At 42.9% G+C, this 22690-nt stretch overlaps 1 protein-coding gene across 2 annotated transcripts in view; it reads right to left on the reverse strand.

Annotated features, from left to right (window-relative positions):
* The window catches only part of INSC (INSC spindle orientation adaptor protein), an 82369-nt gene extending 63660 nt beyond the window's left edge, over nucleotides 1-18709 (reverse strand). Inside the window, exon 1 of one of the 2 annotated variants that reach the window (XM_058663330.1) lies at nucleotides 18596-18709. In XM_058663330.1, the coding sequence (XP_058519313.1) occupies nucleotides 18596-18651 (56 nt within the window). In that variant the 5' untranslated portion in view covers nucleotides 18652-18709. Of the gene's footprint in view, nucleotides 1-3542; nucleotides 3717-18595 lie in introns of those variants that run through there. The other variant, XM_058663331.1, reaches the window with a different exon arrangement.
* Between the last annotated feature and the right edge of the window lie 3981 nt (nucleotides 18710-22690).

Below are 22690 nucleotides of genomic sequence, written 5' to 3' on the forward strand. Positions count from 1 at the left end.
AACCAGTTTCACAAAGTTTAGAACATAGATTAACATCTCTCAAGCCATTCCTGGTTGACTTGGTTTAATAAAACACTGCTGATGGTGAGCAAGTGCCAAGCCTCCTGCTGGTGAGCCTTGTCTTTAGGGGACAGAGACAAAAAGACAGCCCAGCTTCAGTTCATCCTACCACCATGGATCCTAAGTCTCAGGTATTTCCAGAAGTCTCCAGAGTTCATTTTACATGCGTATAGTCAACACCACCCAAAAATGGATCCAGCAACCACAAGGGAGAATTCAATGTCAATTCAATGTTACTTCAGACATTACTAACACTCCCAGGCCTTGCCATTGCTACCCAGAATGAAAAACACATGAAGAACGCATGTGTGTATTTTTTTTAATTATACCAAAATGAATTGCTAGTGAGGAAATGAGGCACATAGGGCTCTTCCTTCTGGCTATGTCATGGGCTCCACGAGGATACCTCAGGCTGTCCCAGTCACCACTTCTCTTACTGCTACTTCTTCTAGGTCCCACTGAAACTTCCCCACGAAAGTATCAGCGGGTCTTTCTGGAATCCCTGTGCCTTCTGCTGGGCACTACTGCTCCTATCTGAGCATGATCTCTAGACTTCAAGAATTCAGATTTTAGCTCTGCCATTTGCTAAATGTCATGTTGAGCAAGTTACAGAAGCCCTGTGTGCCTCATTTCCTCACTGGCAGTGAAAAAGATAAGAGAACAAAATGCCTACTTTTTGATTAAATTATGTCAGTTTAACTTTTATTTTAAAATTTTATTTTATCTTAATTATGTATAATATATATTTTAATGCATAGCAAGTTATACAAAATAGATTTAAGAGGTAAATTGATTTGGGGGCCCAGCATGGCAGCCTAGTGGCGAAAGTCCTTGCTTTGCATGCACTAGGATCCCATATGGGTGCCAGTTCGTGTCCTAGCTGCTCCACTTTACCTTTCCAACTCCCTGCCTGTGGTCTGGGAAAGCAGTCGAGGACAGCCCAAAACCTGTACCCATGTGGGAGACCCAGAAGAAGCTCCTGGCTCCTGGCTCCTGGCTTTGGATGGGCTCAGTTCTGGCCATTGCGGCCTCTGGGGAGTGAACTGGTGGATGAAGGATTTTTCAGTCTCTCCTCTCTGTAGATCTGCCTTTCAAATAAAAATAAATAATCTTTCCAAGAAATTTATTTTGGTGATAATTTTTGAAAATATGTGCATTCTTTCTCCATAATATATGTGTTTTTCATTAATTTTAGGACACTTCATATATACATATATATTTATATCCATATGTACATATACATTATATATTGCCTGGTCAACAATATCGCGTTAGTTACTATTAGAAAATTTTTGAATTAATTATTTTTTTTTCTGGAAAGTCAAAGTTACAGAGAGAGGCACAGGCAAAGAGTGAGAGTTATCTTCCATCAGCTGGTTCACTTGCTAAACGGTTAAATGGTAGAGTTAGGCCAGGCCAAAGCCAATATCCAAGAAATTTATCTGGGCCTCCCATAGAGGGTGTAGGAACCCCATCTTTTGATGTTTTCCCAGGCACATTAGCAGGGAGCTGGATCAGAAGTAAAGCAATCGGGACACATACCAGTGCCCATACAGGATGCCAGCACTGAAGACAGTAACTTAAACCACTATGCCACAGCACTGGCCCTATTAGTGAAGTTTTAATAAACCCACATTATCCTAAGTTTTAATATTTTAATAAAACCACATCATCCTAAGTTTCTTACTGAATCACGAGCAAAATGAGGAAAATTCTAGGAAGAAGAGAGCGCTGGCAGTTTAGTGTGAAATCTCTACTGGTCTCCACACAAAAACAGAACAGCTACACAACCAGGCTCCCCCTTGGGTAATATTTACAACACAGCTGGAGGGCAAGGTATCTCTACAAGCCACAAAATACAAGCAAGTGGAGACCAACCACCACCAGCTACACTATTTCCTTGGTATCATCATATAACAAGGAGGAAGAAGTATCAAGCTGGTTTCTGACGAACATGAAACAAGAAAACCCCAAAATAGCCACTGGATATTTACCAGGAAGCACCATATGAAAATTTGAGAGCAATAGTTGGAACTACAAGGGAGCTGGCCTCTTCAGCATCACGTAGGTGCAAGGTGCCTATTGTAATTCTCCAACCTGGTCCACCAGGAACCTCTTCTATAGCCAAGTACCACATTACTTTTCTGGGAGTAGAAACAGAACTGAGTAGGATAGGTACAACAGAGGCGAAAGATAGATATTTAGATCAACATAAGGGAAGGAAACAGAATAAGAACTTTCAGAAAACAGGTCACTAAATCTTTGGTCTCTACATAACAAAAGACAGGGAGGGGAGCTCTATGAAGTCAGAAGAATTTTCTTGAAACTTGTGTCCCTCTGAAAGCTCATGAAAATCAATTTCACTTAAAAATGAACCACAAAATTTATTGAAATATTGTCACCTACATAGTTATTTTTGAAAGAATAGAATCATAGTCCTTCAAAGAGAAAATCCCAGGAAAATGTATTCGTGAAATAGGTTATAAACCATAAGCTACTATTTCAAAAGTTTGATTTTAAGAATATTATATAAGGCATGAATGGAAAAGAAGCGTACATTCTCACAAAGAAAATGGTCCTAATTCAAGAAATGATTCAAAATTTTTAAAAATATCATTTTAGAAACAATGCCTCAAGATAAAAGAAATTTACCAGAAAATGACTAATGTTAAATAAAGACAGGTAAAGATAATCCAACATTCACACAGAAAAGTTACTATGGAAAACACTCAAAGCACAGAATAAAATAAATACAAAACTACATCAGGAAAACTTTCCTTCAGATGTTAAAAATGTAAAGCTACATATTAGGGGACATTGTTGTAGCACAGCCCATTAAGTACCTAACGTCAAGCTCTGCTTCCACTTCCAATCCAGCTTCCTGCTAAAATGCCTAAGGGGCAACAGATGATGCCCAAGCACCATATGGAAGACCCAGATCACATTCCTAGCTCAGACCCTGATGTTACAGGCATTTGGGAATTATCAATAGATTAAAGCCCTCTCCTTTTCTGTCTCTCCTCATCACTCTGCCTTCAAGTATATTAAGGAAAACTTTAAAAATTATCAAAATATTAAAATATATATTTAATAATATAAGAATACTTCATACATTAAAACAAACATATAAGATTTATCCCACTTAGATTAACAGAGAAGAGGAAAGAAGTTAGGAAAGAAAGGCAGGAGACAGGGAGATGAAAAGAGAAAGAAGTCCCCTGTATGTCTAGAAATAAGTACATGCTCTTGAAAAGGGATAGAAAATTACATTATCATCATATTTCTTAGGGCAATATTTTGCCATAAAAAGTAGTTATTTATTTAAAATACTCAAACAAAAAAGTGAGATCCAAGGATTTTATATTCATCCAAAGTAACTGTTGAGTATAAAGTGAGAAGGAATGCTGAGTTCAAATGGCAGAAGCGATGCTAGTCAACACCCCTTCATGAATAATTAGGAAGAGGAAAATAAAATCACAAACCTTGGCTACTGATCCACATAGATGATGAATGAGAAGGAACAGTCAAAAATGATATCCCGATCTTTAATGTGAACAGTTGAAGGCACAGGAGGAACAGAGTGAAAAGCCAGATGGAGACAGAGGTCAGTCTAACAGCATGACTGCCTCTTCTTTTCAGATTTCAGTCCCTGTGATTGGGCTGCTCTCCCATCGAACTTCATTCGAAAGTTCCCAGGTACACGCAGCATCCCTGGAGAGTGTGCAGCCTATAAAGTCTCCTAAGTCCCACTCTAAATATTTATTCATTCGTTCAATAACTATTTACTTAATGCCTGCAATATATCATGAACTATTTGAGCTGCTTGGGATCCTTCAGGGAGCCAGGCAATCCAAATCACTGCCCTGTGGAACAGGAGATGCAGAAAATAGTCACCAATATAATAAATGTAGAACTATTTCTGATATTGAAAGCAGACACCTCCGACTAACAAGTAGAGATAGATTAAGAGGAATCAAATATTGGAAACAAAAGATAATTACTATTTTTTTAGAAAGTGGTCAGGATAGCATCATTAGGTAAGACCTGAGCCAATAATTGCAGGAGGTAACAAAATTTGCCATGCTACGATGTGTATATGGAGCAGCCCTGGAAGAAGCACCAGCTAGTGGAGGCCTAGAGTGCCTGGTTGGTTTGACAGACATGAGAGGAACATGGTTGGAGCAAAATGAGCAGAGGAAAGACCTTGAAGGCGAGGTCAGAGAAGGGCTCAGACCAGATCGCAGAGGGCCCTGCAAGCTGTTGTAAGCACTTGGAGTGGGATTTTTCTTTGAGTACCGACAGGTGTCAGCTGGGTCCACCTAGCCTGTAATGGGTCCACCTCTCTGTAATGCAACCTGGATGACTCTTTCATTCAGTGCTTCATAAAAACAACACATAGGCCTGTTTATTTAGTGACATAACCTCTGCCATGCACTGAACTATAAACTTCACCAAACAGCTAACTTAAGTATAATTATTTATGTAACAAGTTATAAATAATTTACAATACAGCCAATGTATTAATTTCCAGCCTGTCTGGGAAAGCCTCAGCCAAGTGTGACTAAAGGAAATGCTTTTGCACTGATCCGATGAATATTTTCCCATATTTTCATTGTTCTGCTTCCAACCCTCTCCTGGACCTCACGCTCATCCATACAGGACTTTCCATGCATGACACTCTGGGATTACATTTCAAGTGCAAAGCCTACTTAACCTGTTCACAGCAGCCCTGCTTTTCTACAATGCCTGAAACATAGAGGAGATTTTCTTCCACGGTCTCTACAAAATGCAATCTTTATGCACCTTTTACTCCAGGAATAACCAGTTTTCTTCTGTGTTTCTCCAGGATCTCTCTCATCTTCATGCACTGGCCTGCCCCAAGCTGCAGCAGCAGAAACAAGCTTCAGATTAATGCTACTCAGCAATCTCCATTTTCACTGCTCACTCTACTCACATATGATATATGTATTCCACATCACTTCCTATTAGCTGTACAGTACAACATGGAAAGAGACTGGCCCTTATAGTTTGGTTAACACCAAGAGTTTTGGGGAAGTAAAAGCATGGTATACCAACACACCCTCAAAACTAATCCTAGGAATAAGAGGGTATGGACCATGACATGGAACAACTGTCACTTTGTCACATCCTTTTCTCTGGGCTGTGTGTGTGTGTGTGTGTGTGTGTGTATTAATGGGAGAGTTTGAGGAGTGACTGTTCTAACAAATCATTTTTTAATGCAGCATAGTACCAAGAATGCTGTAAGAAACACTATGAACCACCATGTGTGTATAAGACACACAGTACTAGCACGTACTGTATCAAACTTGTATTCATCGAAATATTAGCTGTGATTCCCATTTTTAAAGATTTATTTATTTTTATTGGAAAGGTATGTCTACAGAGACAAAGAGAGACAGATAGGAAGATCCTCCATCTGCTGGTTCACTTCCCAAGTGACTGCAATGGCTTGAACTGAGATAATCCAAAGCCAGAAGCCAAGAGCTCCCTCTAGGTCTCCCACATTCGTGCAGGGTCCCAAGGCTTTGAGCCACCCTTGACTGATTTTCCAGGCCACAAACAGGAAGCTGGATGGAAGTGGAGCAGCCAGCACATAAACTGACACCAATATGTGATCCCAGTGCATGCAAGGCGAGGACTTTAGCCACTAGGCTACTGCGCCGGATCCTATGATTCCCATTTTACAGAGAAAGAAAAAACCAAAGCTCAGAGAGATTCTTTCAACTAACCCAATGTTAGTGCCAAAACTTCAACCCAGATCTACCCAATTCCAAAGGCTGAGCTCCTACTACTCCCTAGTCTGTCCAGCATTCTGATGGGATTCATAGCTATTTCTATTTCAGAAAGCAAAAGAACTGAATGCAGCCGCAGGTAACCTGTTCCAGTCTAAATAGGCAAGTGTGCACACTTGAAAGTTGCTTTCTCTGATGAGTCAGAACTCCATCTTGCTAACTCTTTCAAGTGCTGCCATTTTAAATGGCCACTGATTGACATAAGATTTTGTTAGCTTTGCCTGGCCTTTCCTGAAACCATGTGTAACTTACATATTTTTCTCCTTAGGAAGGTATATGTGGGTGGATGCATTGCCAGTGTATTTATGAGTGTCAGTATGAGCAGAATAACAGCAAGAAGACCTGATAAAGAACCATCACTGGCATCCCTTCCCATCCTCACTTTAAACACTGTATGCCAAACACTAAAGCTTGGGAAGAGGAAGTAACCTAGCTAAGATCACACAGCTTGTAAGTGGCAAAGTTTGACTCTGAACATAGCTTGTTAGACTCTGGACCCAGTGTTCCTAAATTCTTCACTAACATGTGAAGTTTAGTGTTGAACTGTGCCCTGGTCAACACTAGGTTCAGTATGGTCAGCTACAACTTAGAAATGCAGCCTCCTACTTGTGAGTTCAGTTACTCCTAGTATTTATTCTCAGTCTTCCTTTGGCAGTTACATGGAACCTAATGCTTATATCAGAAAAAAAAAAATTAGCAAAGCAGGCATTTGGCCTGATGGTTAAGATACACTTTAAGATGCCTACATGTACATTAAAGCACCTAAGTTTGATACCAACTTCTGGATCCTGACTCCAGACCTACTAGTGCTGACTCTGGAAGGAAGCAGATGATGGATCAAGGGGTTGGGTTCCTGCCATTCATGTGGGACTGATCCCCAGGGACTGTGGGCATTTGGGGAATAAATCAACAAGTGAAAGCTCACTCTTAATTGCATGCTCTCTCTCTCATAAGTAATTTTTAAAAGAAAAGCTGTTAGTTTTTTTATTTCTATTCTGTTCTTCCTACCTGAGGAAAAACACTTGCCAAGTGGAAAATTTAGGAGATTCTCAGGTCTAGTGACTCCCTATCCTGAGACCTTTGGTGGTTCTATGAAATGCAGGGGAGACTGGTGCAGAAGTCACCACCAGAGGGTTTCCAAGGCCAGTTACAGCATCATCTGCAAGGTTCCAGAAACTGTCCATAAGTCTCCAATACATGAATCTCTTACCTCCACCAAATGTTCAGTCCATCTCCAAGCACCAGGCTCTTACCAGAGATTCTTTCTGGTGGGGGGACTGCAGGGACCAAAGATCTTCCACATAGGCTACACTGGCACCTCTATCTCAAAAGGACCCCCAAATGCAAGGGCTAGGAAATTATCTTCCCCTCTACATGTAATAGCAGGTACACAGAGAGGCCTGGAGCCTGGATCTCCAGGTGCTTCCCATAACTCTGCTACAACCTGCCTGTTCCAAGAGCTGAGGTTATAAAGCTTACAGGATAAAAATCCCTGCCCTCGTAGAGTTCAGACAAAACCCCAAGTAGCCAGGAAAACACATGAACTGACCACCCGATCAGTTAATATTACAATAGCAGCTAATGTGCTGAGTTCAGCATGATCCAGGTAGGGTTCTAAGTCTTCCAAAGTATTTTATTGCCTCTAATGCTAAAAAAGGACAACTGTTACTCCTGCTTGGACATCAGGAAACTACTGCTAGAGAGGTCACATGGCATGCAAGTGATGGAGCCATCACTCAAACTCAGGCCTCCAGAGTCCAGTATCTCGGCTTTCATCAACAAATGCACATGTTGTCAAAAAGCTCTGAGAAGAACAGTTTGGAAACACAGAAGGCAAATGGCCTGTCTTTGCCTGGGAATATTTACACAAATAAAATAACATTTGCCCTGGTTGTTAGAAGAGAGCAGATGGCCAGATGACAAGGGCCAAAGGGCTTCCACATAGAGAGAACACCGAGTGCAATGGCCTTGAAACATGAAAACAGTAAGACAACAAGAAGTCTCATTGGCTGAATACATCAGAGGCCTCTGGGTAAGTGGCAGGAAGGAGTCTGAAGAGAGATGGGGACCACTTGATCCAAGATCATAAATGCCATAATTAGAAATTTGGATTTAATCCCGAAGGTAATCTGGAGCCACTGAAAGCATTTAAGAGACGGGTGGTGAACTAATTATGCAAAACAGTGGTAGAAAATGGACCAGAGCAGAGTTTAATACTAGACAGCAGGGTGGCCTGATGGAGGATGACGATCATAAAACAGAGAGATGATAGAAGCTTGAGCAAAGGTAGTGTCATGGGAAGGAAGACATGGGGATCTCGGAGGGAGATGAGAAGTTCTGAGAGGCAAGAGAGGGCACTATCAGAGTGGACTCCTAGGAAGGAGGGAAGGGTCTGCCTGGCTCACATAGGAAACATTCCCAGGAAGCAGCCAGCTCCTATTTTGTTTGACCTCTGGTTGGGGCACTTGTGAGGTGCATAGGCCACAGCAGAAATAGGGACCAGTCTCTGGAATGGAGGTTCACCCAGACATTCCAAGAAGTATAACAGGCCTGGTGAACTCCACATGGCCCTGCCACGAGCCCACCAACTCCCAGCCAGGGTCACTGTGCCGCCACATAATGAGCTGCTCTTCTCAATTTTGGAGTCTACGGACTGTGGCTCGTTAAGGTTTGGACTGCGTTAGTATTGAACATCCCATAATTGCATAGCTCGCCTGACTCTCTGTCATTAGCTCTCTGGTTCTCCATACTTCACCTATCCTATTGGATTTGCTGATTGACCCTAGCATAGAACAACTAATTCAACAGGGCAACTCTGGCTGTGTGGCAGGTGCTGTCAGTGGTTCAACTGTCTTCTGTGATCATCTTCAAGCAGCCATATCTCCTTACGTGAAATTTTCGCTTGACAAGGACAGTTGACTGGTCCCATGACTCACAGTGAGGAGATGAACTGAAAACTGGGGTCAAGGCAGATGGACTGGCAATGAGTCACATTCCCTTCATAGTGGAAAACCACCAGTTCAGAGCCTGTAGGTCTCTGGCTAAAGAACCAGAGGGGTTGGGGGCCACGACTGGGATCATCGGATTTCTTCCCTTTCCATGATGAACTGGAGCCTTAGCTTGATGCTAACAAAGATTGCACCTGAACCTGGGGATCAAGGGGAGCCTCCCAGACAGGTACAGGACTCTCAAGAGCACCACCTGGCCCCCAGCACAAGCCTAGTCCCTGGGGAATCTCATCATTGCTTTCTGATGGAGGCTTTCCTGGACATCTGGAATGAGGTATCCAGGCCCCCAAATCTGGACTTGCTGGAGTCTGGCAGACTGCAAACACAAAGTCAGATGCAACCACAATCATCCCCACATGCCACACTACTGGCTGGATGACATTTTTTAATATATTGGAATTATCTAGGGTGGAGTTGGGGTGACAGAAAAGAGCATCTAAGTCTCATACCAAAGAATTTAGTATGAAATAATGCTCTCCCCAAAATATTTCTCCAGGACTGCTCAAAATTTAGAATGCATGAACTACTCACACAATACAAAGGAAGGATCACCAACTGTTGTGCACCAAGGTTCATCTGAGGATAAGAGGTATCACAAAATTTGCCCAAGACATTACTGCTTACAGAGATAATAAAGCTAAAATTGAGAGCTCAACACATTAATGCTCAATACAATCCTGTGAGGTTTCATAAGCAGAAAAGACATCTAGGCAACATGAGATCAGAACCTTGCTCTTGACCATGATGCTTGGCTTTTAGAGAGTTTCTAGCAACTTAACTGATATTCAAGACTGCACCTTTAAAACTGGGCCTTCTATTAGGAAGACTGCTCTTGTATATCTCATCATTGCTTTTTTAAAATATAATTTATGTATTTATTTTATTATTCCATTATACTAGGCTCTGGGATTTCCTTTCCCCCTTCCCCAACTCTCTGCCCCCCGCCCATTAATTTCCCATGTCATTACAATAGTATAGTCCGGTTCAGATGCACACATCCCACATAGGAGTCCTTGGCTTTAAATGTAGCATCCAACTCCTGGCTCCTCTTCCCAAGGATGCAGATACTGGGAGACAATGAACGATGGCTCAAATAACTGGGTCCCTGCCTCCTATATGGAACTCCAGATTGTGTTCCCTTCAGCTATCTGAAGATACTTGGACAATGAACCAATGGAAGCGAGTTCTTGCTCCCTCTCATTTTCTCCTTCTCCCTCTCAAACAAATGACTATTTTTAAAACCTATAAAGCCTTCAAAGTCTGAAATTTCTACCTATTCCATTCCTCTGAAAAGTTCTTTGCAGGCCTCGGCGGCGTGGCCTAGTGGCTAAAGTCCTCACCTTGAACGCCCGGGATCCCATATGGCTCCGGTTCTAATCCCGGCAGCTCCACTTCCCATCCAGCTCCCTGCTTGTGGCCTGGGAAAGCAGTTGAGGACGGCCTAATGCTTTGGGACCCTGCACCTGCGTGGGAGACCCGGAAGAGGTTCCTGGTTCCCGGCATCGGATCAGCGCAGCACCAGCCGTTGTGGTCACTTGGGGAGTGAATCAACGGACGGAAGATCTTCCTTTCTGTCTCTCCTCCTCTCTGTATATCTGACTTTGTAAGAAAAATAAATAAATCTTAAAAAAAAAGTTATTTGCAAATGAGCACTTTATATGTCAACAACACTTTGTAATGGGCTTCAAAATATTTACTGAGTCACAACTCAGCTACCAAATTAATGATGGCTCACTGTGCTGCATTTTTACACTTCAATGCCAACAAAAAGGATTATGGGACCACAAAGAAGAAATACTCAGTCAAATCTAGGGTATCTCAACAGGTTTCCCAAATCAATCCTTAGGAGATGCTCTCAAGTTCACCAGGAAAAAAAGCAGAATTAGAAGAGGATAAAGTCCCAGATAAATGAAACACCACAAAATTGCAGGTGCCAAGCATAGGCAGAGGAAGAAGCAAAATTAAATATAATCATGCCAGATCCTGAAGCAGGCTGGATGCAGGGATCTCTGTCTTTACCTGTATCATCAAAGCAGAATACTTCATGCTCCTGAGGACAATCAGCCTGGCCAGACTAGGGGTTCCCTTAAAACCAAGCAAGACTCATGGTCAGAAGTTATGAGGGTTCCCAAAGCATTACACCTTGCAACTTCCACCCCAGCTACAAGGTAGACACTAGGAAGGAATCAAAAGACCTTGTTTTAAGCAATAGAATTTCTTTCCCATTTGAGGCACTAAACTATTTTTTTTTTTTTTTTTTTTTTTTTTTTTGGTCCAGAGAAGGGACAAGGCCATACAAAATTCACAAACAGACTCCTGGAACATTGAGGCTCAAAGGATTCAAAGGAACTGTGGTCCACTTCCTAAATAAGAAAGCCAAAGCTCAGAGAGAAAGAAGCACAACCCATGGATACATGGGCTAGTGGAAGCCTGGCCCTTGGCTGCTAACATGCATTATGTCACACTGAGTTCTCCTGCAAGGATTTTGATGATAAAAATATGAGCTCTTCTTTCCCTAGAAGTTAAAGACAAAAATATTTCTGAGTAATTTTTCTTCAGAAGAAGAAAAATGTATCTCCAATTCTCTGACTCCTTCAACCAATTAAACCTTTGGCTCCCACTCAGACAGAATACTTAATCAATTTGAAGATCTATCTTATCCTTTCCCTCCAAATTACACTTTATGAAAAAGAATGAGAATGGCTTGCTAGACAGAGAGAAATGACTTGGAGAAAAGAACAAAATTAAGATATTCAATTTAATCTCTCATGTTCACCTAAGACTCCCAGCCAAAGATTTCTTATCCATTCATCAAAGGTGTATGACTAAACATTTGTTCACACAACAAACACCTATTAAGTTCCTACTGTGTGCATTCTAATCATGATCAGAAACACAAACATTAATCAGGTATCGATTTAGCCCTCGGGACATTTATCATTTTGTGGAGAATATGGTATATACATAAATCATTGTTGGGTTGCCAAGGGCCTGGTTCAAAGAAAGTATTCAATCCAAATAAATACTATTTGAATAAGAACTAAACAAATAAAATGGATTTCTCTTTTCCAGACAGTTGTTACATGAAAACTGCCTGGGAAGCAGAAGAATGGGATGGTGGATGGGGTGGGGAGCACAGAGTCTCTAAACTTACCCTAGAAGATGGATAAGAGAAGGAGATCACAAAACATAGCCTAAGGAAGACAGACACCAAATAAGGGGAAGGATCCTGAAGATCACTGTGACTATTCTAACCTGTTATCACTTTCCCTAGGTTATAATGGAAGGACTGCAGAGATGGCACCAATGAGATCTGAGAGAACTTCCAGCCACAATATTCAATGTCTCCATGATCCCAGTTCCCAGCACTACGCGAGAATTTCAATTCAACTTCTCTTCTTAAAAATAACTACTGACTCATTGTCCCTTTGCCTTCTTAAGGTCACACCCTGTGTTTCTGTGGATTTCTCTTGGGAAATGGGAGAAGGGAAGGAATATGATTTTTGCTTTGATTGGCCTTCTGTTCAGCTTAAACAACAGAAAAAATGTCCAATTACCACATTGACAATTACAGTCTGCACATTTCACCACAGGCATAGAAAATAACCTAGCAGCAGAAAGCCAGCCACAGACCAGAAGTGCACACATGCAAGCCATTATCTGATTGCAGACAGACTTGCCTGCCCTGGCCTCCATGGCTCAGGAAAGCTGGATACCTCTCCAGCAGGGCAGTGGCAACTCAGAAGGTTGCCTGTCACCAGCTGCATCTGCACCCAGACCAGGCTCATCTCAGACCCAGGCTGAACAGAATCCATGTGAGGAAGTGATTCATTCACAAAGAGACCTCACAGATGAAAGCCACAAGTTGCATACTTGCCATAAATTCAGACCTGATCAGCCCAAAAGAGAGGTAAATTAAGAAAATGTAAGCTCTGTGGGAGCAGAAAAATGTCCAACCAAGGCTCCAGTATGTCTCTGGACACACAATGCAAGATCTGCTCTCAAGAAAGATTTATGAAATTCTTTTGTTGAAAGGTAATGAACAAACGACTACCTGATAAATGAGTAAATGAGTTGCTGTGTAATGTCCCCAAAAACACTGAGGAGGAGACTGAAAATGTATTGACCATATTTAAGTACCATCTAGTTACAAATATCCTCACTCTGCAATCTCTAAACTGTGTCCTTGAGCAAGTAACTTCCTCTGAGCCTCCATTTCTGTATGGGATGGACATGTTGATGTGTTGCCCAGATTCCTATTTATGGAAGGACCTGTTACCCTAACTGATGGGAGCATCATTAGTGAACAGTGCTCAACTGTCAGGCCCTTCAGTTATTGTGTCAAAGCTACTTTGCCTGAAGTCATGTCCCTCCTATAGCTGCCGACAGGTAAAAAAAAAAAGGACTTAGCAAACATAACAGAATTTACTTGAACAAAGACATGAGCTGGACAGCACTCAACACCAGAAGAGGTTCAGAGAACTCCAGTTACGGTACAGGCAGCCTGATTTAAGGCTGGCTGGAGAAAGGCAAAGAAAATAGAGTTGATTGATTAGAGTGCAAAAACCCTAGTTAGAGACTAGTTGGAGGATTCTGATTGGTAGTCTCTAGCTTTGCTTTACTGTTTAAGATACATTGAACTTCATTTTGCTTATTAGGAACTTAAAATACTGAGCCGAATGCTATTCAATGAAAAAAACATTTTTTTAAAGTTTGCTTGTTTGTTTTTATTTGAAAGGCAGAGAGAAAGAGAGAGAGCTTCTATCTACAGGTTTACTCCCTAAAACACCTGCCACAACAAAGGCTGGGCCATGTCCAAGTCAGGAAATCCATCTGAGTCTCCCATGTGGGTGGCAGGATCACAAGTGCTTCAGACATCATCTGCTGCCCCTTGGATTCATTCACAGAGAACTGGATTGGAAGCAGGGGAGCTTGCACTTGATCTGGCACTCCTATATGGGATACAGGCATTCCAAGTGGCAGTCTCACGTGCTGCGCCACAACACTCACCCCTTAACTAAAAGTGCTTAACAAATTTCAAAGGGAGGCCAATTTGGATGGAAAGGCCTTGGTCATTTTGGACAAAGCTCTCTGGGTGCTCAGTTGAGATCATCAGAGTGCCAACATCGCAACTCAGTCACCTTCTGCCCAGGCCTGCATCCTTCCTCTCCCCTCCAGGGTGTTGATCCCACAATTGCTCCAAAACAATCATCTGAATTCCAAACTCTATCTCAAGGGCTACTCTCCAGAGAAGTTCAACCTCTCATTTGCAAAATATAGATAACAGTGATTATACACATGGGATATGGTGAAGATTAAATGAGTAACTGTGTATAAAAATACCCAGACCATAGCAAGCACTTCAAAGTTTGAGCCAAATTCGGTACAGGGGTTTGCTAACTGCCAGTCCTTTAATCACTATTTCCACCCTGATCCTTCACCAGCAGGAAACCAGAAAGAAGACGTCAGGTGCCCTAGCTTGATCTCTAGGCAAGAGAGATATTAGAAAGCAGAGGAAATAAGAGGATGCTTGGACATGGCTCTGTAAGAACCAAGGCCTCCAGCTCATCCTCCAGGGACAAGCACATAGAGACAATGCAACTGAAGGACTGAATTTTCAGGATCCTGCAGAAGACAAATTCTAGGCCATGATGCTGGCAATCACATCTCTCCTAGTGTGCACAGCAGTACCATCACTCTGGCCAAAACAGTGGCACCATCACAGAGTTGGGTTTTGAGCCTGCTGCTGTCAACCACTAAGCCCATATTAAGGACTCTAAGAACAGTGTTTTGTGAGTTTGCTTGCTGGTTTTATTCTTTTGAAATATGAAAGCATCTCTGGAGATCCAGATGCAGTCAGAGCTGGAAACCTCTGCACTGGGGTTGTACTGCCAGCCTTCCCTCACCTCCCCCACCACCCCGCCTCCTGCTACTCTCTTCTAGGAAGCTACACCTAGATTGGTTCTTTTTTAATGTTATTTACTCACAAAGGTTTCAAACACCAGTGGCCTAGACCATGTGATTTACTCATTCTGCCTGATGATCCCATGTAACTTGACTGTGCTTATCTATTTGTTCTAGCACATTGGCCCTACAGCGTGAAATTCAGTTTCCATGGAACTCAACAAAAAGAAGTCAATTATCGAACATTAATTAGTTGTCAGAGAACAACAACCATGCTGTTATTTTTTTACCAAAAAGTCCTCTGCAGCTTGGAACAGGAAGAAATATGGGTTGGCCGCTTTGTCTAGCATGAAAGACGCATCACATTAGACAAAGTAACCCCTCTGACATCCTGTAAATATGCAACAGCCTTCTGTGTGCATATGGCCCCTTCTCCTGCCTATAGAACATACACAATTAACAGGTTAGCAGCTCCAGGTATTATATCACTGCAATGTTCCAGGCAGCACCAGGCTGACAGCATTAGGCTGTGAAAGTATTAGAAGGGACAATTCCTACTCTTGGCAGTATAGCTGGCCCTGTCAGAGCTGCAAACACTATCATAGGTGGCATGTTTTACAACCACCAGAAATCCTGGAGTTATGTATGTCTGAAGGTCTCCTCCCCAGGTATTTGTTGTGTAAAATCAGTTAAAAATCCTGTCCTGTGTACCCAGTGCAGTAGCCTACTGGCTAAATCCTCACCTCCCATCCACCGATATGGGCGCCGGTTCCTGTCCTGGCTGTTCCACTTCCCATCCAGCTCCCTGCTTGTGGTGTGAGAAAGCAGCAGATCATGGCCCAAGGCCTTGAGACCCTGCACCCATGTGGCAGACCCAGAAGAAACTCCTGGCTGCTGGCTTCGGATCATCTCAGTCCCAGCCAGTGTGATCACTTGGGAACTGAACCGTTGGGTAGAATATCTTTCTGTCTCTCCATCTCTCTCTGTAAATCTGACTTTTCAATAAAAATGAATAAATCTTTTCAAAAAAATCCTCCCCTGCCTATGAGGATACTAATTTGATTTCTACATCATTTTTGTGTAATCAAATTTCCACTTACTATTAAACCTCCCTGAGGAGGCACAGAGTAGCAGAGAGAGACACTTCAGCAGTTTCCAGGGGCCCAAACAGTATTATTGCCTGACAGTCTCAACACAGAGCACTTGTTCCTCACCTGAAGGAGATGTTCACGTTGATAGAGCAATGTCTGTGGGCTACACATCAACTTCATATGTATTATGTTAAATTCTCATAACAACTCAAACATGTGTGAGATAAGAAAACTGAAACCCTAAGATACAGCTAATTAGCAAAGTCCAGAATCAAGTTAATATAGTCAAGACTCCCGTCCTCAACTACCCCAGTGACCAGGGCTTTCCCCCTGTCTTCCCAGGTCAGAGTTGGAGGACCCTGTAGCCAGAGTTGCTTCACATGTCTGGCTCCACAGTTCCCAACCACTACCTGGGCAGGGTGGGGCAGGTCAGGAGAGATGTAGACTCCACTTCATCCAGAACAATTCCTAGTTCTCTTGGTTTAAAATCCTAGGCTGTTAGGAGTCTGCAATTTCTCATCTTCTCAGTGAGGCTACCTTCTGAAAATAAGGATCTTCTTGCGACTTCTAGAAGGAATCTCTAAGAACACCTGCAAGGACAAGCCCTGCCACACAACCAACAACACAAGCAACAGTTCCCCCTAAATACTCCCCATGTATGCCAGGCATGTTGCATGTATGAATTCATTTACTTCCCATATCAGTCCTATGAGGTGGACACTGTAGTCATTCCTTCATTTGATACATGAGGGAACAAGGGATTCAAGAACTTGCACAATGGCATACAGCTGGTAAGAAGTAGAGCCCAGCTTTGAAGTCACAAAGTCTCATGTCCAAAGCTGATCACAGACCACTGACTATTTCACGTTGAGGTGAGCCCCATCTCAGAGAACACACATACATCCACAGTTCTGTATATCACCACATCTGAGTTCTACCTTTCAGACACTACATGCAGAGAAAACTGAATCCATATGGCTTTGCTTATGCTTCGCTTCCAACTGCACAGAAAATATTAACTATGTGCTAACAATGTCCTGAGTCAGAAGGAATACACTTGAATTAATACCATATCCTTATTCTTTACATATCTTTAAAGATGTATTTATTTTGCTTGAAAATCAGAGTTGCAGAAAGAGAAGGAGAGACAGAGACAGAGATCATCCATTTATTAGTTCACTTCCCAAATGGTCATAACAGCCAGATCTGGGCTGATCCAAAGCTGGGGACCAGGAGCTTTTCTGGGTTCTCCCACATAGAAAATCATATGCTGATTTTCCAGGTACATTAGCATGGAGCTGGATTGGAAATGGAGCAGCCAGGACATGAACTGGTATTCCAATACGGGATGCCAGCATCATAGGCAGTGGCTTAACTCACTGTGCCACAGTGCCTGAAATCAAGTACTTGAGCCACCATCTGCTACCTCCCAGGCAACAGGAAACTGGATCAGAAGCTAAGGATCCAGGGCTCAACTGGCACCTTGGTGTGAGATGCCAGTGTCCTACATGGCAGTTTAACATACTATACTACAATGTCTACCCTTTAAACTTCTTTACTAACATGTCTTTGGGGAGCAGACTGGGTCCTTGATAGAGGATAATTGTCTTCAATAAACTTAGAGTAAATAATTTATACATTTTTCTTAAGAGCAACAAAGACACAATGCCCAGAATACAAACAGTATGAAAATGAACGATGGATAAGCTGATATCCCTGGTAATTGTGAGGTGGCGGAGGATAAGCAGAAAATGATAGCAAGATTTCAGTCATGTATTTAATATGTAAAGCAAAACATCATAAAGAAAAACAATGATCCCATATTCTCAAAAACGCTACTCAAATTTTGTCATCTCAAAACAGCCCCATCAAAATATCTCAAGAAATAGCAAGGCTAAAGAGAAGCCCTAAGCAGTCTAAGGTTTCTTTTATGGATCAACCCTACCTTAGGATGATCAACTCTGGCATCCCTGGCACTTAAGGGTTTCCAGGAACCCAAGACTTTCATGCCAAGATTAGGACAGTCTCAGGTAAGCCAGTATACTTGGTCAACACAGAGCTTGGTTCCGCTTGATGCCCTCATGACAAAGCAAACTAAATCTACAGATTCTAAGTACCTTTCAGCTATACACACACACCTGTTTTAGCTCCACATCTCCTTCAGGCTAAATGCTCCCAAACACTTCTCTCATCATTTGCTTCACCTGACGCTCAGTGGCAACCTCCTTCCCACTCCCCACACTGCTCAACTCAGGGCAGCAAGTACTTTCCAATGATAAGCTCTGCATTCAATTACCTCCTTGGTGATTAAGGAGAAAGAGAAAACCTCTGGACTAACACTTCCCAAAAAGCAAAGAAGGGCCTGTACTAACCTCAGAGTCCCTCAGTGGCTGGAACCCCATGACCTAAGGGGGATCAGCAGCCTTCTCTGGAGTCTCTTAGCAACACACTCCTCTCAATTCTTTGTTCCACCCTCTGCCTCCACATCAGACTGAGGCTCCCTTGGGGATGGGATGGCCCTAATGCCTTTCTATCCCAAGGCCAGACCCAACCATAGCAAGCTGATTAAATGCAATACCCAATATCTCACCCTGGGTTTCTAGCAGGGACAGAGATTGCAGAGCTGGGGCTACCTGCCACCTCATAATTTGGGGGTTTGGCCTCAGCCAGAATCTAGATTGGTGCAGGGCTGGCCCTGAGAGACAGTTCTAGAACTTACCGCTGCCCTCGCAGGGGGAGGGAATCCAGGTGGCGGCCCCCAGGCAATGCCATCATGTTGATTCCAATCTGTAGCAAGGCCTGCCCACAGCAGTCAGGCCCCTGAAAAGCAAGGGTAGGACAGATCAATGAGGATCTTGCAGAGATGAGAGGCAATCACTCTGTGTCAAGCACCCAGGCCACAAGTGTAGACTAGGTACCTAGAGAAGGTCTCCCAACCCTCCTGTCCTTTTAAACTGATTTACACTCCATTGAGCTCTCACAAGTAAGGCAGGACTCGGATTTGATCTTAAGTCTAGGTCTCTAGCTCACTATAGCCTCTACAATATTTTCTGATGTCACATTTCTAAACATTTATCTGACCATTGTGGTCTGTGCCAAATACCAGGACACAAAGGCCAGTAAATACTGGCTAGTACATAATTGTACTAAAAAAGATAAATAAATAGCCATGGTTTATCTAAGATTCACATTTAACTGGGTGTCCTATATTATTTTCTAAATCTGGCAACTCTACATGCTAATTCTCTAGGTAGACACCACTATAGCAGTGGGTTACTCACTGTGATTAAGCTTAAATCTGTCTTGGAAAATTTGGCCCTATAATGGCATGGTGGTTGCTTTCCCAAATCCATTCCACTTCAGATGATGTAATGTCACCCAAACTGCCAGCTATTAGTTAAAGAAGAGAGTGGGACTCAGTTTGGCCAATGACCCATATTAAAATTGCCCGTAGGAAAATTTTCCTTTACCCTAAAGAGAACCATGAGATAAGACACTATGTCTCCTACTGGATTTGAAGAAGGAAGTAGATTCACTTCATTGCTGCTAGAGACCACCTTGCAAACAGGATGGGAGTCATTTGGGCAAAGAATTTGGAGCAATGACCCACTAACTGCTGGAGTGTGGTCACCCTCTAGTTTCTTTATTATCTAAGACAGTAGGTCTTCTTGTTAAAGTTAGTCTTGCTGAAGGACTTTGTTTTGTGCAGCCACAAACATCCTGGCAGATAAAGAGGTGACAGGTTCTGAGACCTCCAATTCTTGCTCTGAGAACACATTCAGCTTATCTGTGCCTCACAAGCTGATCCAAAACGCAGCCTCCTCTTTCCTCGTAAGGCCAGCTGTTCACCCCTCTGTTCCCAAAGGGCTTTTTCCAAACTCCTTTCCATTCCCTCCTTCTCTGACAACTCCTCTGAGCCAATCAGTAAACCCTCCCCAGGAAAGTGGGTATTTTGTCTCCTTTATCTGGATGAATCAGAACACTCTAGGATTACAATTAACCGGCGGCCCCTCACAAAGTTCACAAAGTCTGAAGATGCGGAGACTAAGAAATGAAATCTATAATCCGCAAAGTGTGGGGACACAGGAACACAGAATAAAAGCAAGCATTAGATAATTCCAGAAATCCATTGTCATCATCTTCTGGTGAACATCTTGGGGGAAGGGACTGTGTGTATTCCTAGCCCTGAGTGAGGTGCTAGGCATTTAGCCTATGCTCTGTTGAGGAGTAGAATGACTATTTATTGCTCTTGCATTGAGTCTCATTTATTCATCTGTAATCAAGGATAAAATTACCTAATTTACAGGATTTTCTATGACAACAAAAGTTAGGAATGTGGGAATTAGCGAGGGTGAAGGCCAAATACATATTAGCTGTTATTGTTAGTATGGCCTGAAAGTCTGCTTATATGGTCAGTCCTGCGGTCAGCTGCACTAAGAGAGATTCATAAAAAGAGGTACAACATGTAAAACACTTGGCACGGTGAGTCAGAAGAAGCAGTCAATATCACGTGTTATCTCCACCCTGATTCCTATCATTGTTGCTATTGAGAAAGTACATTTTTGAAATTTAGTGAGCCGGCAATCTGAAAAGGACAGCACAAAAGAAAAAGCTAAAAACAGCAAAGTGAGCTGTTTGCTCCCTTTTGGAGATATTTGGGTAACCAAAGACAAGGAAAATAACAACTTCTCAGAGCCAAAGCTAAGATCTGATCAGGTGGCAGTGAGCAAGTTCCTCCCAGAGGAACAAAGACACAAGGTGAAAGTGCTGAAGCGTGCCAGGTAGCTGAAGAGCCCAGAGGGCACTACAGAAGTTCCAAGGCCCTTTCAAGTTCGATTCTGTAGGAGGTAAAGCACACCAGAGAATATTGGAGGACTCTATGCAGTTGATCCTGGTCACATCTGTGGGATGTGAGCCTCCAATAACAGAAGCCTGAATGCAACACGTTGCAAGTTCCTAAAAGGCAGATTTCAGAAGCCTATCTTGACAACTACAGAGTTCTAGAGCTAGTTCCTAATTCTGGGGCTAAACCTGGTTCCCAATTACTGATCTGCAAACCCTTGGGAAAGAAGTAGTGAGCACATGAAGCCAGCTAGAGCAGAGGGCTCCCTTCCCTTGGGCTCTCTGGCCTGTGAGCTTAAGGGATGCCCTTGTAGGCATACAGAGGTCTTGATCTGCTGCTGAGAGTCCCTTTTTCACTCACAGCTCCCAGCAGTTTCACAGCTGGAGCTTCACAGCTAATAAAACCTTGCTTTGCTTGGAACTCATGTTTCCAGGGATTGGGGAGGTCTCTTGGTGATATCTAGGTTGCATGTGTATCGATGCCCTTTCTACAGACTGGTCTACTTACGCCTGCCTCTTTCCGACAACGGAACAAATTCCCTAATGTCTGAAAGATCATCTTAATGTCGAAATGGCTAGAGAACCCTGCACAGTGGTCAGTATGGTCGAAGGCCTGGATCACAATCAAATCAGCTCGAGAAACCACAGCTCATAAACACTGAGGATGAATAATAAGAGAGGGAGAATATCTGGAAGATGATATAACACCAAGTTAGCTCACATGATATTTATAAAGAGCCTATAATTAATAAGGACAGTTCACATTTCTTGAATGTGCATTATGTGTTAGGTACTGTTAAGGCTTAAAACTCATTTACTATTTTCATCATCTTCTTGTCACTGATGAGATCTCTGAAATACACTACACACTATTAGGTGACAAAAGACTAAATCCAGGCTTATGGCTATAAAGGAGATGCTGGAGCAGGTGAGAATGATGGAAACAAGTGACACGTGTGCAGGCCTTGCTAGCAGGCAGCCTGGTAGCAACATTCAGCCCAATGGCCCTTCAGTGTTCCTTCCCACCAGCACCGTCCACTGCTCCCACCTTCCAGTCCTCCAGCTTTATCCAGTGTTAGCCTTCAGTGACATCCTAAGCATAGAAGTACAGCCCTCAGATGAAAAGCAGAGCAAACGTTGCACTCAAATGTTGGGAGGCAGGAGGCTACAAGAAATTGTGACATTTCTGTTTTGTCTTCATTTATTGACATGTTTTGTGGATTACAGGGATGAGACCTAACAGTGTCAGGGGAGGTAAGATCGTTAGCAATCAGCTAAAGCATCAGTAGCTTTATAATGAAATGTGTTTCGAGCATACAGCCTTTAAGAAAACTCCAAAGGCCAAGCTCATTTTCAATGCCCATACAGACAACCCCATTCCACCGCCCAAAGTCTGCCTCGTCCTGCTCAGCTGTGTCTCAGGGAACAAGACTCTTCCAAAGCTGCAAAGCAGGTCGGAAAACCAAGAACGAATTCAAGATGACCCTTTGCCCTACATCCTGTGCCCTTGCCAGTGTTGGGGAAACGTAAAACTGAACTGCAGAGTTAGATGCATTCAAATCCAGACTCTGCAGCTGACTAATGCATGACCTTGGGAAAATCACTAATCCTCTAACAATGCAGTTGCCTTACCTACTTTCCAGGAGCTCCAGGAGGATTCAACGAGATTACTTGTAAAAGTCCCTGTTGTTGTGCTTGATGCACGATGTCCTCAAGGATGGAGTGTCCTTCTTCTTGAAGGACACTCAACAGAAATGCTGTTTGAACCCAGTAAGATACATAGAGAAGACACAGGTCAGCATGGGCAAGGAAGAGAAAACTTGTCCTTTGCCTCCCCATGGCCAACCTAACTCATTGAAAATTCCCCCCATAGATCCCATAGCCTGGTTTCTTCAGATCTCTGAGCTGTGTCTTCCTCAAGAGGAATGGCTTGTTTACAAGAAGTTGGTACCATGACAGATGATGGAGGGTG

Source organism: Ochotona princeps, chromosome 4 (genome assembly GCF_030435755.1).
Source record: "Ochotona princeps isolate mOchPri1 chromosome 4, mOchPri1.hap1, whole genome shotgun sequence".
Lineage (NCBI taxonomy): Eukaryota > Metazoa > Chordata > Mammalia > Lagomorpha > Ochotonidae > Ochotona > Ochotona princeps.